This window comes from Mauremys reevesii, linkage group 3, assembly GCF_016161935.1.
Source record: "Mauremys reevesii isolate NIE-2019 linkage group 3, ASM1616193v1, whole genome shotgun sequence".
NCBI lineage: Eukaryota > Metazoa > Chordata > Testudines > Geoemydidae > Mauremys > Mauremys reevesii.
This window is the reverse complement of record NC_052625.1, coordinates 9,937,863-9,955,617: the sequence shown is the minus strand read 5'-3', so window position 1 is coordinate 9,955,617 and position 17,755 is coordinate 9,937,863. Positions and strand designations below refer to the sequence as shown.

General features: G+C 43.0%; 1 protein-coding gene across 2 annotated transcripts in view; it reads right to left on the bottom strand.

The window, feature by feature from the left end:
- The window catches only part of PLCB4 (phospholipase C beta 4), a 407,328-nt gene that overhangs the window by 124,625 nt on the left and 264,948 nt on the right, over nt 1-17,755 (bottom strand). For both annotated transcript variants that reach the window (XM_039530679.1, XM_039530678.1), the window contains 3 exons: nt 12,983-13,063; nt 12,603-12,662; nt 11,091-11,234 (listed from right to left, as the gene is read on the bottom strand). In XM_039530679.1, coding sequence (XP_039386613.1) covers nt 11,091-11,234; nt 12,603-12,662; nt 12,983-13,063 — 285 coding nt within the window. The remainder of the gene's footprint in view (nt 1-11,090; nt 11,235-12,602; nt 12,663-12,982; nt 13,064-17,755) is intronic.

The window sequence follows — 17,755 nt, the reverse complement described above, 5'->3', positions numbered from 1 at the left end:
TCCCTGGGCTGCTTATGCCAGCTTTTGGGCCAGACTTCCACCAGCTGTGCTCCACAAAGCAGCTGTACCACACTGGGGCATCTGTCCCCTTGTGTTCCATTTGGGGCTAGGTAGTACTACACAGGGGTCATGTGGCCTGCTTTACTCAAAGGTTACTAGCTTGCCCCCAAATTACCTGGGCATGGGAGAGTCAAAAAAAGGACGGTGTACAAATTGCACTGGAGCTATAGGACACTGGATGAAGAATTGAGCTACCAGTAGGTTTAGGCTTATGCGCCAAGGTGTCTGTACCTGTGCATGAAATGTCACATTCTTCATCAGGCGGTCAAGGATCAATTCCTTGTGAGCCAGAAATCTTATGCATAAAACCTAATGTTTAAGATTACACCATCCAATGAAAAAAAAGTTTGAATATACAGTACTGTGAAAATGTTAACCTGGCAATATATAGCTTTTCAGTCCTCAACCCATTCCCAGATTAAATGGAAAACTGACTAGCTAATGTGTTCTCTGTAAAAGGGGAAAAAGGAGGAGTTTATACCTTTCCTACAACCTAACTAGTATCCTAAGGGCTCGTCTACACTTAAAAACACTGCAGTGGCACAGCTGTGCCACTGTAGCTCTTCAGTGCAGATGTTGCCTACCCTGGCAGGAGGGGTTCTCCCGTCGGCATAGGGAACCCACTTCCCCAAGAGGCGGTAGCTATGTCAACAGGAGCATTTTTCTGTCGACCTAGTGGTGTCTACACCGGGGGTTAGGTTGACTTAGCTGCAACACTCTGGGGTGTAGATTTTTCACACTCCGAGTGACAGTTTATACCCACCTAATTTCCTTGAGTGGACCAGGCCTAAAATGGACACACGGATCTGGGAACAACCCCTCTTTCTTGCTAAAAGGGAACTATCAATTTGACTTGTTCTAAATCAGCTACGTGAAGGTGAAACAACAGCAAACACTCTTCAAAGACAATCAAATCTGTTGCCTGGTGTTCAGCATCCCCAAGCCACTAGGTATTGAAAGGATGACAAAGGCCACTGAAAAATTATCAAATTCTGAATTGAAGTAAACAAGGACACCAGGATAAATCCTGAATGACACAAAGTGTTATTCTGGATTTATACCAGTGTAACCAGGAAAGGAATCTGGCCCTTGGCATCTCACCTTAGAGAAGCAATGACCATGAAATTAAATGGAAAAAATGAAGCACTGGGCACAGAAACTACAGGATGAAGAGTTGAATGCACAACTAAGTACATGGAATGTGGAGAAAGATAACTTAACTAGCTCTGTTAAACAAAGAGCCAGCTTTGCTGAATGCCTCTAAGTGGAAAAAATGAAAGAAACATTGACTGAAGAAGCCTATCTTCCAACGTTTGCTGAATAACTCAATCAAATCCTTTAGAGCTACTCAGTGACCTTGCTTTGTCTTGGTTTCCTCAGTGAAACACAAGCCAGCAGTGGCAGAGTGCACAGACTGCTTGATCTCTTAGCTCTTTATTAGCCAAGGACTTACATTTAACAGGATGAGATGCAAACTAGGGTCATTGAGAGTGACTAAAAACTGCTGTAACCTACAGAAAATGCTGTTCAGTGCAACATCAGCCATGGTTTAGTTATAGATGAGACCTGCATTACCCACATCGAGCAAGGAGATTCCACCTTCCCTGTATCCATGTAGTCTCTCCAGTGAGGTACTTGGTCCCACATGAACACCAGGCTAAGGAACTGGGATGACGGACTGGTTTTTTGCATCTAATATTAGCCCGAGGGGGTTCCTAGTGCCAAAGACTGATTTGTTAGAGTCCAGGACATGATAATTTGTGGATAATATCTCAATCAACACTTCTAAGTGGGTGCAGTACCCATCCCTCCCACACAGCCTTGCGATCCACAACCCACACAACAAATCCATCAGCATTTCCATACCCAATCCATTCGTTCCCCTTCTGCCCCACTACCAACACACTCACAGCCCTAGTACAACCCCTCTGCTTCTCTTCCCATGCACACACAAAGCGGCGTGGAAAGGGGTCAGATCCTGTGCTGCTGCTTCCAGACGTGGTCAGTGCTTCCTCTCCCCAGAAGCAGCAGCAACTGAGAGCACAAGGAGAGGAACCCTTGCCCCAGAGCTCCAGCAGGGGCCAGGATGGAGTCTCAGCAGAGGAGCTGCTACCTGCGGCATTGGTCCTTCAGTTCTGGATCCCCACGTGCAGTGCTGACACCCCCGGCCTGAGTGTGTAATGTGGAGTCCCTTGGTGGGCCACTGGCAATAAGGACAGAACCGGGAACTGCTGAGCTGAATGCACAAGCTTCTGCTGTCTGAACTAAAAGACTGTTAGCTAAAAGGCTGTGCAGACTCGTGAACCTCTATGTGGTCCAGCCACTAGAGGGGAACAGAGCCACACGGAGGAAGCACAGTTACACACGCATCTGTGAAAGCCCTGGGACTGAGATAATTGTAGTAATTTTGGCTAGGCAGCAGAGTTACAGATTAAGCTCTTGTTTAGGGCTAGAGTCACCAAGATTATTGTCCAGTGAGACTTACATGCCTCACTGATTTCAGGACCTCCACAGCAACTTATGGGTCCATCCTTAGGAAGGGAAAAGAGGTTAGTTTGACAAACTACAGAGGCCATCTTCTGGATCTCATCTTTGACTCGGCCCTGTTTCACTCGCATGCGGTCAGCGAGTGACGGACCCGTTAGGGGTTTCAGAATCCTCCGAGAGAACATACTGTTCCGCCACCAGGCATTCTGTTAGTAGTCTAGCAGGGAACCAGAACATTTTATCCTCAACCATTGATACAGTGGACACTAGATCGCCTCTTCCTCAATTCAGATGTCCGGTCAGTCTCACAGGTCACGTCCGTACAATGCAGATTACCATACCTGTGACACACGAAGAAGCAATAGAAAGGAGACTAGACTAGGGATTGTGTAAAATTCGTCCCATATCTGTCAACCGCAGCGAAGAGTTTCTGTACGTTGCTACTGAGGCTGTGCTTTACGCTAAAAGAAAGCTCAGGGGCTCGTTTCCCCCACTTCCAGTATTTCCTCTACAAAGTCCCAACGAGCATGAATTTTCCATGTGGCAAGCAGTCCGATGAACCCAGATTGCTTCCACTCATTAACAGAGTGTTTCTTGCTGTGAGGAGTTTTCCAAACATGTGCAAGATAAATCCAACTGGATCTACATCAGTTTGGCTGCTTCTGTGGGAACAGCGTCAAGAATGAGACCAAAAAACCTGATACATTTGTCGAGTTTCACACAGTGTGATGAGCCCTTATCCATTGTGGCTTGCGAAAACCAACAGGGAGGTTTTGGGGCCACTGAAAGTCCTGCAGTGACACTTCCAAAAGGAACATAAAAGAGTGAGAGAGAAACACACACACACAAAAAAAAGACACAGCAAAGATCCTGGATGCCTTTTTCAATGTACAATGTAAAGGTTGGCCAGTAAGTGAAAATTAAGATAATGACATATCTCATGAACATGGCATTAATATATTCCTAGGGGATTGGTGATGAAGCAGCAATACACGGCTCCCTGAACGGGGGAAGCAACAGTTTTGTACTGAGGCCTTATGATTCTCTGGGAAGGTTTACTTACCACCTCAACTAGATCCATAAGCCACATTCCAACACAACGCAAGAACCAAGAAGATACACAAGAATGCTTGAAAATGCAGGAAACTGAACAGAAAATAAAGTAATCAAACTGTGATGAACATAAGAACAAAGAATAATAATAAAACATTGTGCTTCTGTAATGCCTTCCATTCGAGGAACTCAAGGCTTTGCAAACATTTTTGAACTTAGCCTCACAGCACTCTTGTGTGGTGGGCGGGTATTATTATTATCCTCATTTTACAGATAGGAGAAGCTGAGGCACAGAGAAATTAAGTGACTTCACCAAGCTCCCACAGGAAGTCTGTGGCAGAGCTGGGAAGAAAATGTGTAACTTCTCACTTCCAGTCTTGTGCTCTAGCTATAAGATACCAGCCGCCTGAATATTACAACAATATTTAACCAGCTTGCTTGAAAGGTTAGAAACCCTGATTCCCCTTTGAATGCAAGCTTCCAATATAAAATAGGAATATGCCCCTAATCCTGAAAATATTTAGACATGTGCCTAACTTCAAGTGCATGAGTAACCCCATCGAAATCAATAGTTTCTGGATATAAAATAATTTCAAAGTGTTTGCAGGACTGAGGCCTAAATCACTAATGATTATTTATTTAACAAGGAACAAAGAATCAGCAGATTTCCAGAATTCTTTCCAGATACGTTCTGCAGTTTTCCCAAGGTAGTTTAGATTTAGAATGCACATGCATGTAAAACAAGAGAAAATAAACGAAGGTACAGAGAAGTTTTGTATTTGTCTTTATAAGGGCTGTGGGAATCTGCTGCTGTTCCCAATGTCTCTGGCTGTACTTGTGACCTTCCTGCTTTGATACACATCATCAGTGCTCTTCAAATTATTATTAAAATGGAAGCCCCCTGGTATTACAGGGAGATCATTTTCTCGAACCAGACTACATCTCTGCTACACTGAAAAGCAGATCCTTTCTCTAAAGTGCTCTGTGTGGAAAAACAGTGTAGCCGCCTCTGCTTTCTGATCATCAGCATTTACAGCATTTCTTTCTTCCATAAGTGCATTAACCAGATAGTAATAAAAGTTAATGTGCAATAGAACATCCATACCAATTGTTAAAACACCGGCCACTAAAAAGTTTATAATTATGCTGCAAATAGGCATGAGTTGTGACTGCTATTAAATGCTGTTGATTGTGAAACCGAGCCTATCTGCTCTGTGATCAGCCATTTGCACTGAGTTTTTGCAGGGTGGGCGGCCTGATGTAGCATCTTCTTGAAAATGCTCTATCCATTACATACATCTCTACAAATTTACAAGGCAATATTCATAACCTTTTAGAACCCGATTAAACTTAAAATGGCTGCTCCTAGCTAGTCAAAATAGTTTCTGATAAATTAACTCCCGATCTCTATTCCACAGTTATACTGAGTGGGATTAAATTGTGAAAAAAAATCAACAAAATAAATACAAACAAGACCAATGGAATTTGCCACCTTACACCATTATTTTTACCCATAGTAACACACGCCAAAGGGGACTGTCTTTTTGTTCTGGGGTTGTACAGTACCTGGCGCAGTCTATGATTAGGACCCCAAGCTGCTACAATAATACAAACGTAATAATAGCCAAGACGTCTGACCCAGGAAGCACAGTAATAAAAAAAATCACTGGATTTACATATGAACTATTTGACAGAGAAAGTATTACCTCAGTATTTTAGCTGATGCCTATTAGCAATTCATTCTTGCGATTCTCTCCTTAGCCATTAAGGTCACACTCTGCCTTGTTTTCACTGCTTAAAAAAAGGAGCAAAGTAAAGTAGGCAAGATCCACCTCAGGCTGGGGTATAGCACTGACACTGGTTTTACCAGATGGCAAACTAGGCAAAGTATTTTGTCTTCACCTAGGATAGCTCACACGGTCGTTACCTTGAGGTAAAATGCACCTTTTTTTTTTTTTTTTAAAGCAGTGAAGACAAGGCCTCAGTTGTCTCACAAATCTAGTGACCTATTCTTTAGAGAAGACTAAAAATGAAGAAGCAGAATAAAATCATGAATGTTGTTTCGCTTTTATATGTAAATCTTTTGGGTTAGATTCCACACCACATCTCCAGGGGAGGGTTGCCAATTTTGGTTTGATGTATTCCTGGACGTTTCATCATGTGACATAATCTTTAATTAAAGATTAATCTTGAATTCCTGGAGACTCCAGGGCAATCCTGGAGGACTGGCAACCCTACTCCAGAGATAAGGCAGGGGAGCAAAGATGGTATAAGGTCTGGACTCCAGGCTACTGCAGGAGCCACCACAGTCCTTATTGTAAGACATGCTTTAACTTATGGTAGCCTGCTTTGCAGCCCAGAATGCCCTAGGCCAGGGCCTTACACTGCTCCTGCACTAGAGGAATTCTCCCTCAGCCTGCCACAGCCCCTTTACACTGCCAGAATACAGTGTCCATTGTACAGACCAGGACACAGAAAGGCTACCTGGTAAATTAAGTAATTTAAACCCAATCCTGGGCCACCACGAAATTTGAGACCTACGAGCAGTTGATGCAGGTAGTTTATAAAGTTCAATATGCAAACTTCATCCAAGGGTACTGAAAGAATTAGCTGAAGAAACCTCGGAGCCACTGGCAATAATATTTACAAACTCTTGGATGATGGGAGAGGTCCCAGAAGACTGGAAATGGGCTAACATACTGGAAAAAGGAGGAGCCGGGGAACTACAGATCAGTCAGCCTGACTTCAATACCTGGGAAGCTACTAGAGCAATGTATAAAACATTCAATTTGGGAGTACCTGGAGGATGAAGGAGTAATCACTAGCAGTCAGCATAGATTTACCAAGAACAAATCATGCCAAACCAGCTTGATTTACTTCTTTGACAGAGTAACTGATCTGGTGGATAGGGGGAATGCGGTGCACATAAAATAGCTGGACTTCAGGATGGCTTTTGACATTCTGATAAGTAAGCTGGAGAAATGCGGGCTCGGGAGAACTACCATTAAGTGGATACATAATTGATTAAACAACCGCAAACAAAGAGTAACTATTAATGAAATGATGTCGGATTGGAGGGAGGTTTCAAGTGAGGTTCCACAAGGGTTTGTTCTGGGTCTGGTGTTGTTTAACATCTTTATTGATGACCTGGATGTAGGCAGAGAAAGCACATTGACCAAGTTTACAGATGATACAAAGATGGGGGGTTTGCCAATACTTTGGAGGATAGAGCTAAAATTCAGAGGGATCTTGATAAATTGGAGAACTGGGCTATAGATAACAAAATGGCATTCAATAAAGACAAATGTAAGGTGCTACACTTAGGGAAGAAAAACCAAATGCACAAATACAGAATGGGGGATAACTGGCTTGGCAGCAGCACTGCTGAGAAGGATCTGGGAGCTGTGGTGGGTTTCAACCTCAGCATGAGTCAGCAATGTGACACTTGCAAAAAAAGCAAATGCTACTTAGGTTGCATTAACAGAGGCATAGCATGAAAGTCATAGGAGGTAATAGTACTGCTCTACACAACACTGGTTACCCCTCAGCTGGAGTACTGTGTCCAATTTTGGTCACCAATGTATAGAAAGTATGTAGAGAAACTGGAAAGGATCCAGAGGCGAGCAACAAAGATGATCAAAGGGATGCAACACAAGCCATACAAGCAAAGGCTGAAGGAACTGGGTATGTTTAGTTTGGAAAAGAGGAGATTAATGGAGACGTGATAGCAGTCTTCAGATACTTGAAAGGCTGCCATAAAAAATTGGAGAAAAGTTGTTCTCTTTTCCCAGCGAGGGCAGGACAAGGGGCAATCAGTTCAAACGACAGCAGAGCAGATTTAGATTAAATCTCAGGAAAACTTCCTAACTGTTAGAACAGTAGGACAATGGCACAGACTGCCTCGGGAGGTTGTGGAAGCTCCTTCACTAGAGGTTTTCAAAAGGAGGCTGGAGCCATCTGTCTTGGATCATTTCGACACAACAAATCCTGCATCTTGGCACAGGGTTAGACTAGAGGACCTTTTGGGTCCCTTCTAACCCTATGATTCTAAAACTGTTATTACCCTTTTTAATCCCATCCAAGAGACTCTCAAACAAGGCTTTTTCTTCCTTCTAAAGACTCTCTATAGAGAAGGGGAACAAGGGATATTGTTAAAACAAAAGACTTCCTTAATACTGTACATTCTGAATGCTTTAACTGTTTTTCCTTCTTTTTCTGTATCTTTAGTAAGAGAGTAAAAAGATTTTTAATAGTGTGTTTTCCATGCTAATAAGCAGGCTGAGGATTCTGTATTCCATAACCTCAAACCTTGTTTAGCCGTTTAATGTTGTTCAGTGACAGGGTCATATTAACACCCTGGACACTCTGGGCCCCTTTATTCCATCAAAAACATAACATAACAGTGCTCCCCTATTTCTCTGTTCCTGCGCCCACGTCAGAGTCCCCCATTCCCACCTCCCCCCTATGCCAGGCGCTCTCTGTGTGCCCCCCACTTCCACCTTCCCCCTCTCCGAGGGTCCCACAATCTCCTCCCACGCCTGGGCTTCTGGCTGTGTCTACATTCCCCCTATGGCCCTATTCCTTCCACTACTCTTATATTTTTTTTCTTTTTTCATTTCTTTCTCTTTCAGAGTGTTAATATTTTAGAACTATACTGGGACTATGTGCAGAGCTAAGCTGGGGGGAGAGGGATGGATACAGTCAACTTGTTCTTTGATCTGTAGACATTAAGAAAGGTGGGTGAAGCTGCTGGTTCAGCTAATCAGATGCCCAGGGGTTCCATGTGTCACTCATTTCTCCCTTTCTGTTTTTCTGATTGTGATCAAAATCAAGAAGCTTCTGCCCACAAATGCCTAGAACATTCCCTGAATTTTGGAACTAACCAGATGTTGTGTTGGCTGTCATAACTTTTCAAACAGAAATGCCATTGAGTTGAGTGTTAGATCTGACTTCGCTTGGCCAGCAACATGGGGTATACTCAAAAAGCGTCACTGCTATGCTGGAAAGCATTAACTCTAGTTACATCGGTGCAATCCGACTTTCATAAGCGTGACTGGTGACATTCTTGTGAGGTCTGAAAAATTAGCCTAGTATCTTGTAACTGCATTTAAAGGGATATTGTAAACTTGAAATCTAGTCAATAAAAATGAGTTAAAGGTAGTTTCAAGTATTATATCCTCTTCCAAGGTTGTAATTTTATAAGCAGTTTTTCTACTTTAAAAAAAAATTCTCTCCCCTGTTGCAGTGCTAAAGACTCACACAAACAAGAGAAGAAATTGACCTATCTGCACTGCATTTTTTTATTCTGTCTGTTTTAGGAAGGGGTGAAAAACTCCTCAGCTGAAAACACAAATACATGTAAGTTAGATGGAATCCAAACACCCAAAATGGAGTCTGGCTTAGGACAGCAGAGATAAGACTTGCTTATTATTGGAACACACATAACTGGTTCTTTACAGCCTAAACATGTCTTTGCCATTAGCCCTAAGCAAGGGGCCACAGATTATTTTGCTGCCCTTGGAGCAAACCAGATGGCAGATTGTGACCCCGCCCCCCGAGAGTCACATATTTGCTTTCCAGGTTCCCCATTGCTCTGAGGGGGAACTATCTTGTGCCAGGTTTCTAGCTGTCACAGCAGACTCCTCTTGGTGGTGCCAGTGAAGCGACATTAACTGGTGCATTCGGGGGGGGGAGGGGGAGGAGGAGCCTCCAGCCCCTTCCACCCACCTGCAAAGAGGTGGGGAAGCAGCATCTTTATGGAATCTGCTTTCCCCAGGCACTGCACCCTGTGGTATCAGCACCTGGCATGGGGGAGAACTCCACATCCCCTTGCTCCTCGGTGAGGCTGCACAATACAGGCCACAACGTAGCCAGTGGTGACTAAGAATTATTTTGTCTCTCATCTAGAAGGTAACACTTCCAGAAGCAGAACTATTCGGGGGCACTGGCTGAGGAGAGAATTACAGACCCGAGAGTAAAGAGTCACCAAACCACTTCCTGCAGTGCCAGGTGGTGTTTTTGTCAAGTATTGACCAATCCTGAACCTGATTTAGCTTATGACAACCTGAATCTCACAAGGTAGTGAGCACATTCAACTCCCTTTGAAGATACTGGCTCTCAACAGCTTCATGAGAACAACAGGCACAATTACTGAAAGTCCCCCACGCACATCTGGAATGCTGAGACATAACCCTGGTCCCTTAGGGTATGTCTACATGACGGCTGGCCCAGGTCAGCTGACTGGGCCCAGCCGCAGGTTCATTTATCGTAGGGTAAACGTACCCTTAGCTTCCTAAACATGTGCTCCTGCCACTTCACTTCACTTCAAAAAGGCAGCTTTCCTTTAGCTCACAAGTTGTATTAGGCCCATATACTCATCACATGCAAAAAGCCAATACACTTCAACACTCCAAGAACTCCACTGGCTTCCCATGCTTTCAGATGCAGCCAAGGTTTTGGTTCAATTCTATAAAGTCCTACATGCTTTAGGGAATGACTGTTTTAAGGACTCCCCCTCTCCTGAATCATCTTTGTTAACAATCTCGGGGTGTACGCTTTTGGTGACCTTTAGCAGAGGGTCCAAAACTGTAGAGCAAACTCTCAATAGGGGCCTGTCATGATTCACGGACAATCCAAGTGCAAAGCAAATCGTGACTTTTTGGTCAAGCATCTGGATTGTCAATGAACAAGCAGCTCATGGGCAAGGAGCTACCTGTGTTGATCAGTGCAGCCAGGTAAACCTATTGGGACACTACATTTCATCTCTATAATGTGTCCAGATATTGTGGCAATGGGTGCAGAAAGTACATTTTACAACATATAATTACACAAATGTATGGATCTCTCTCTCTCCCCTCAAACCAAGGAGACCAAAACACCTTGACCAAATCAAAAGATGGCTAACTAGCGTGTCTACAAAATATTCTAGACTACAGAGGAGAAATGGTTCTGCTAAGCATACAAGTGAATTCCTACAATAGCTCTCTTTTTTTTTGCTCCCAAAATGATTTCAGACCACGATTTTGGCAGGTTACTTCCCTGAATACTTTGATATCAGAGTCAACATGTTGAACGTACACCACAGTCAAACAGACTTAGTGTATCCATATTAGGTATACAAATAGGTCTTCTACTATGGAGTTTATTCATGACACACAATGTTTAAGAGGTGGTGGGGCCAAGCACTAAAAGTGAGGTGTTATATATTTATTGTGTGTCTTGCTGCATGATGGTTGCAATGAATGGTCAGGCTATGCTTTCCGTCTATGAGGCTTCCAATAATAAAAAGGAAAAAGGAAGGAGAAAGCCAAGGGATTTAAGGTAAGTCTAGACAGAAAACACAGGTGTGATTGCAGCTCGGGTAGATACGTCTGAGCTACCTTTATTCTAGCTAGCTCACATACCAGCAGTAACAAATTTGTGGCAGTTTGTGCTTCAATGCAGGCTACACATTTTCCCCCGCACCCGGGCACTGTTTAACTGTGCAATACCTTTGCTACATCTGCATTTTCTGCTACCATGTACGTGAAACTGATGTTCACCAGATCTGTGCCACTGCAGACGCACACTATCCGCCCTTCCAGCTCATTTTCCGCATTGCCCACAGTCTCAAGAGCAGCTAGTATTTTGGGATCCTGTTAAATGGAACAAACGCTTTGTTAAATGCACAGTACAAAGATTAAGTTAAAAACACATCTCAGGTTCGCATGCATTAAGACTGTAAATATTTGCCAGTCACTTTAAATGAGTTCTTTCATTTAGAATCTATGGACTTGGCTGGGAAAAAAAATCTAATTTAATAATCACTGAATGTGGCTGAATCATAAAAGCAGAGAGATAATTGCAGTATTTTAAATACATTTCAGAAAATTACATACATTACCTCCACAGAGAAGGGAAATGGAAGGCTTTTAAGGACTGGTAATAGTTTATGGAAATTCTTAACTCTATCTAAATAAATTATTCCAATCCAAATCAGTAGTGACCAAAAGTGCATGCAATGAGTGGGTGATTTCTATCCATTTCTTAGCAGCACATCTGGTGCTCTTCGGTACCTTTACTTGCAGTCAAGAGCCAGAAATTTAATAAGCCCAGAGACTGAACTATTCATAGAAATTGGGAATATTTTGAAGCATATTTGAAGTTTGAAGCATATTCGTGGGGCATCATGGGAGAGTCTGCACTGCCTTAGCCCATGACCTACTTTGTCGGCTGAAGATTTCAGCCTATTACCTTGCAAGAGAACTAACTTCGCTAAAAAAATAATTTAAATCTAGGATTAAAGTGAAAAATCTATGATTTTTAAGTAGAACCACAGTCTGATTGAAGCTTTTGTATTTGACATCACTGGCCAACTAGACAGCAAAACTCTTAAAGAGACATTGTGAAGCAATTATGCCCAAATTTCATCTCAGAAAGATGTCCAATTTCCAAATGCATTTTAAAAAGAAATCTATATTAGAAAATATTTTAAAAGCTATGATCTCTGTAGAACCCTCAGGTGGTCCCTCTGCAGATTGCCTTTGAAACAGCAATTAATAATCACAAGTCCCAGAGCTGTCCTGAAATAATTGATAATTTAAGTGTCTAAAACAAGGAAGCAAACACAAATTTCTAATTTCTATGTCAATGAAACACAGGAACACATCTTGAATGACCAAGGAAAAAAATTAAACCAGAAAATATTTTCAACCTCCTAAAATGATGATATAATAGTTCAAAAAATAATTAAAAAACCCGTGACAGGATCCTTTTAATAGTTAGTGCCCAGATTTCACAGCCGCTTGGAAGGTCAGCACTGACATGGCATTACCATATTACAAATCCTTGACATTGAAATAAAATAAAACCACTTAATCTTAAAGCTAAATGTTTTAGGCTATGATTTGACAAGCAAAGTTGTGCTGGCATTATTTTGCAACAAGCCGCACTGCAGTCCCCACTTCACCTTCAGCTTAAACACTCTTTCTTTAAAAGAACAGTATAAACTAATTACAGAGTACCTTTGGTACAGCCCCAAGACGAATACTGTTGATCAGGGAGCATTCTAAAACCTGTCCTTCCTGGAACGGCAAGAGAAAGCATGTTAGCGTCTGGCAAAACACAATGCAGATCCAAATAGGAAGTGAAGTAAAAATAAACAATGAGTCTTAAATGCAATTGCAGTTAATTAACACAAAACAGTGTGTTTTCTTTTCATGTCTGTTAATAACCTGTCAAGAATTTCACTTATGTAACTTTTATAAACACAGGAGTTAAGCTATCTCACTGTAAATAGTTACAAAGCCACATGTAATTTTTAGTGATTAAAAATTAGCCAGGAAACAAACCAAGTGCAACAACATAGGCAGATAGCAATGTTCCTGGTACAACAGTACTGTACCTTTCCTTCACTTTTCCATCTTAGGAAAAAACCAAATTCATCCACTTGAAAGAGACAGTTTGGTTCGAAGACAAAGGACTCCTGTTGAAAGAGAAATATAACAAAATATTTTGGTGATGTGGACAAAAAATGTCAGGCATTAATTTGCTGCTCAAAACTAAAGATCTTTCACCTTTTCCCCAACAGCTTTGCAGTATTGCCAGTCCCAAGCATTCAAAAATCATGAGTCACTCTGCAGAAATCATGAGATTTAAAAAAAATCTCATGATTTTTAAGCCTAATAAATATTAGAACTTTTTTTTAATTTGACTTCTGGTTTTTAAGACATTACAGCAGACTCAGTTCTCATCTTCAGGCCTTTCTCCACAGCCACAAGTGCTAGAAACTTCTCTTTCTAAATGAAAGCTGATTTTCTCACCTAATCACAGGCTTCCAAAAAGAACCTCACCAAATATTGTGAGGCTTGCAAGAACTGGCAGCACTGCTTGGGGTCAAACCACCACATTTTGCAATGGCTTTTGGGATTCAGGGGAAGTGCTTTTGTAAAAGTTGGACCCTCACAGAAGAACTTCTAGAGAGTACACACAAAAATATATTGCACAGTGTTAGTCTGGCAGAGGAGATTAGTATATAAAGGAGTTTGGAAGGAGTGGGAAACCACACCGATTAGATTTAAAAAAAAGAAAAACAAAACCCAGTCAGGTCAGCCTTACTAAAAAAAACAAAAAGTGCATGCCCACTCCCCAAACTATTTTAATGTCAGAGGTGAAACTAAAAGGTAAAGAAACATCCCGCTGTGCCGAATCAGTCATTTTTAAAGGGAACAAAAAGCCCAGCCCTGGCCAATCTTTTTTTTAATTAAAAAAGATTACTCTATAACAAACAGCAAGCATGTGTGTAGGGAGCAGTGATGCTGTGAGTGACAGAAGGAAGCACTTTATTTTGTGTGTAAAGGAAAGGACTGCCGCTTGGTTTTGAAAACGCCCTGTCCTCTACAACACAGGACAGCCAGGGCAGCAAACCCATGCAGACACCCGGGGCCATTTTCCATACAAAAGGATCATGTGAACAGGAGGATTTTTAACTCCTCCGACTCAGTTAGTACCATCCCACAAGCCCTCCATGCAAGGAACACCCTTAATAAGAGTTTTGCTGCTGGATGGGCCACCAATACGCCAGACCTGCCTACTACTTCACTCCCTTGACCCAGAACATATTCAGCATTGAAGAGCATCTGCCTCTTAAATAATAGCACAAAGCACATAAAGCACTTTTCAGCTTCAAAGCACTTGGTGAATATTAATTACCTGTGAGGTAGGAAACAATTATCTTCATTTTACAGATAGGGAAACAGAGAGAAGGGTTAGAATTTGCCATAGACTCAGGAACAGAGTCACGACTGGATATCAGGTGCTTCCTGGGCCCTCTCCTATATCCAGGCTGCTAGACTACACCTCACCACTTACTGCCTTTTACTTAATCCTTGCACTTCATAAAATGTACCGGATGCATGGATATCCCCGTAAAGCTGCATATATAAAAACTGCAGCTAGCGACCTGCTAAAGGGAGAGCCTTTTACAATCTGCATGGAATAGAGCAGTGGTTGTCAACCATTTTGGGTTCAGGACAGGACCCATTTGTAAATGTTTATAGCCTGTCATGACCCAGTAAATAGTCTGGGGGTGGAGGCCCTGGGGTGGTTTTGGTCTGATCCTGCCCCCTGGAGAGGCTGAGTCCTGTCTGGCACTCACCTCACAGTGGAAGCTCCTGTGCTGTGGGGCTGCTGGGGTGGGCTCTCCGTGCCGGGAGTTGCAACCTTCAGGGTTACAGCGCCACTCAGGTTTGGGCCTGTGCCCAATTGGACCAAATTTGCGCGAGTGGAGTTGTGACGTGGCTCATGGGGTTGCAGTGCCACTCGCTCGACTTTGGCTCACCTGGACTCCCATCATCATGACGGCTGGGCGAAACCTGAGTGGCGCTAGGACCTCAGAGGTTGCAGTGCCTGGAGCAGGGAGGTGAGCCCAGCCAGCCCCATGGGACAGGACCTGCCACGCAACCCTTTGAAATGTTCTGACGACCCAATTTTGGGTCCCGATTCAGGTTGAAAAACCCTGGAATAGAGGATCTCCTCAATAAGCAAGGTCAATTCAAATAAAATGGAAAATTTTTCACTGCTTGTTGCATCCCCATGTGACTAAAAGCGCTCAGTATAAAAATAACTTTTCCTACGAAGATGGCCACATAAACTGCACTCAGTCCAATGTCCACTACTTAGCATGCACTGGTTCCACTAACTAATTGCTTCCGCAGTTTTTCTCCTAATACAGTGAGGGAAAGACCAGCGACCACAAATTCTAGACGTTACACAGTCCAATACCATTGCTAACCTTTGAGCATCAGCCTTCTCCACTAAGATATTCCCATTCTAAAGAAAAACCCTTTCAACATTCAGGTGTGGTACTGCCTGGCCCAAAGAGAAAGGAAGCATATCCCACGTGGCCTTTAATTCCTCTCATTGATGTTTACTTCTAGCACAGTGATCCAGACTTCGTCGGAGACCTTCTAGTCCCTCAGTGAAATTCCATTTTGTGAACATTGCTTCCTTGGGAGGCAGTGTGGTCTAGTAGTTAGGCACTGCACTCAGACTCAGGAGCTACGTCCTATTTGCAGCTCTGCCGCTGACCTGCTATGTAACCCTGGCCCAGTCACCTCACTGGGTCTCTGTTGCGCATCTCTGCTTTGCCTGTTTAGGCCAGAAGTTTAATATAAAATTTCAATGGGAGCTGGGTGCCTAAAACCCTTAGGCTCTTTTGAAAATCCCAAACTAAGATTATAAATCCTTCGCAGGAGGGCTCTTGCTATGGGTATGTACAATGCCTAGCACAAACCTGGTTTGGATATCTAGGCATTACTGTAATTCTAGTAAATAAATAAATAAATAAATAAATAATAATAATAATAATAATAATAATAAATAATAATAAATACAACCAACCACCAAACTTGATGATATCACCAAAGAGGCTGGGCTACCAATCAGATGAGCTTACAAGTGTTCTGGGGCAAAATTGGGTAAATTTACCACTCAGTACTTACAGCAAACAATAAGGATACAGAATACCGCAGGTTTTCTGCTTCAAATAAGGCAGGTAGGACCCCTATTAGCAGTCAGTGTAAAAAGAAGTGCACATGATTCAAAACACAATGAATGCAGCACAGCACAGCACTTAATAAAATCTGATTTATACATACAATGGCAAGGCCTAATTCCATTCCCAAATGTCAACATTGATTAGGGAGGTGAAATTACTAGCAATTAAAACAAGGCTCAGTCCTTTTTCCATCCTTAAGAAACCCACTGCCTCTGAAGCCTGTTCCGATGTTAAATGCTGTACCATTCACATGGTTAGTGCTGTAAAAATGCAGCCCTGGCCCTAGCCACTTAACAGAGGTGAACTTAAATATGCCACATAACTGGCACGGGTGCCTTTTATTTCAAGGTTGCTTTTGACTGGTGACTTCTTTCAAAATTCAACTGCACTCAGCTACTTACATCTTAGAATCACAGAAATGTAGGGCTGGAAGGGACAGCGAGAGGTCATCAGATCCAGCCTCTGCGCCGAGGCAGGAACCTTAGACCAGCGTTTCTCAAACGCAGCCACCCTGGCCGTATGCGGCCATCAGGGGCTTTTCTTGCATCCACAGCTTTCTGGGCAGTGATGGGGGCAAAGCAGCGGCCCCTCCCCAGGGGCTACCAGCAGTGGTTGGGCCCCACCCTCCTCTGGGGGGACACAAGCTGAAGGAGCAGGCAGTCAGTGAGTTCCCCAACTTCCCGGAGGCGGTGGGGTTGGGCTTCAGCCCTGGGGTGGCGGGTGGCAGGCGGCAGGCTCAAGCCATGGGGCTTCGGGCTCTGTCCCCAGGCTCTGTCCCGAGTGGGGGGCTTTGGGGTCCATTCCCTAGCTGCCCGACGGTGGGCTCTGGCCCAAGCTCACCCCCACCATCACCTCTGGTCCCCACTGCCTCCCCCAATGCACCATCGCCCATGCCTCCACTGCCTCTGTACCCACCAGGGCTTAATTCGTCCCTGAGCTTGCCAGGGCAAGTAAGTCTGCTGTGAAAAGTGATATTAACAAACATACAAATATCACTTTTCACAGCAGACTTACTTATAGTTAGCAAGTCCTAAAAAAAAAAAAAACCCAAAAGAAACAAGAAAAAAGACAAGAACATTCAAAGCACCTTATCTGTGTTTCTATTCTGTTTAGAACAGAGTAAAGAACAGAGACAACTGTACATTATTTTTATTATTGAGTCTGCAAAAAAAATAAAAAAAAACTACATAGATAAATTACAGTGATTTGAGAATGTACATGTGAATATTTATTTGTTTTTCCTAAAGTTAAGTAAGTATTTTAGGAAAAATTGTCAGAGCGGCCAGCAGCAAGAGTTGGTGGCCGTACTCTGAGGCCACCAAAAAATTTGTTGTGAGAACCTCTGCCTTAGACCATCTGTGACAGGTATTTGTCTAAGCTGTTCTTAAAAACCTATCATGATGGGGATTCCACAACCTCCCTCGGAAGCTTGTTCCAGAGCTTAACTACCTCTATAGTTATCTAATTTTGAACCTCGAACTCCCTTGCTGCATATTAAGCCCATTACTACTTCTCCTACCTTCAGTGGACATGGAGAATAATTGATCACCGTCCTCTTTATAACAACCCTTAACATATCTGAAGACTGTTATCCAGTCGCCCTTCGTTCTTCTTTTCTCA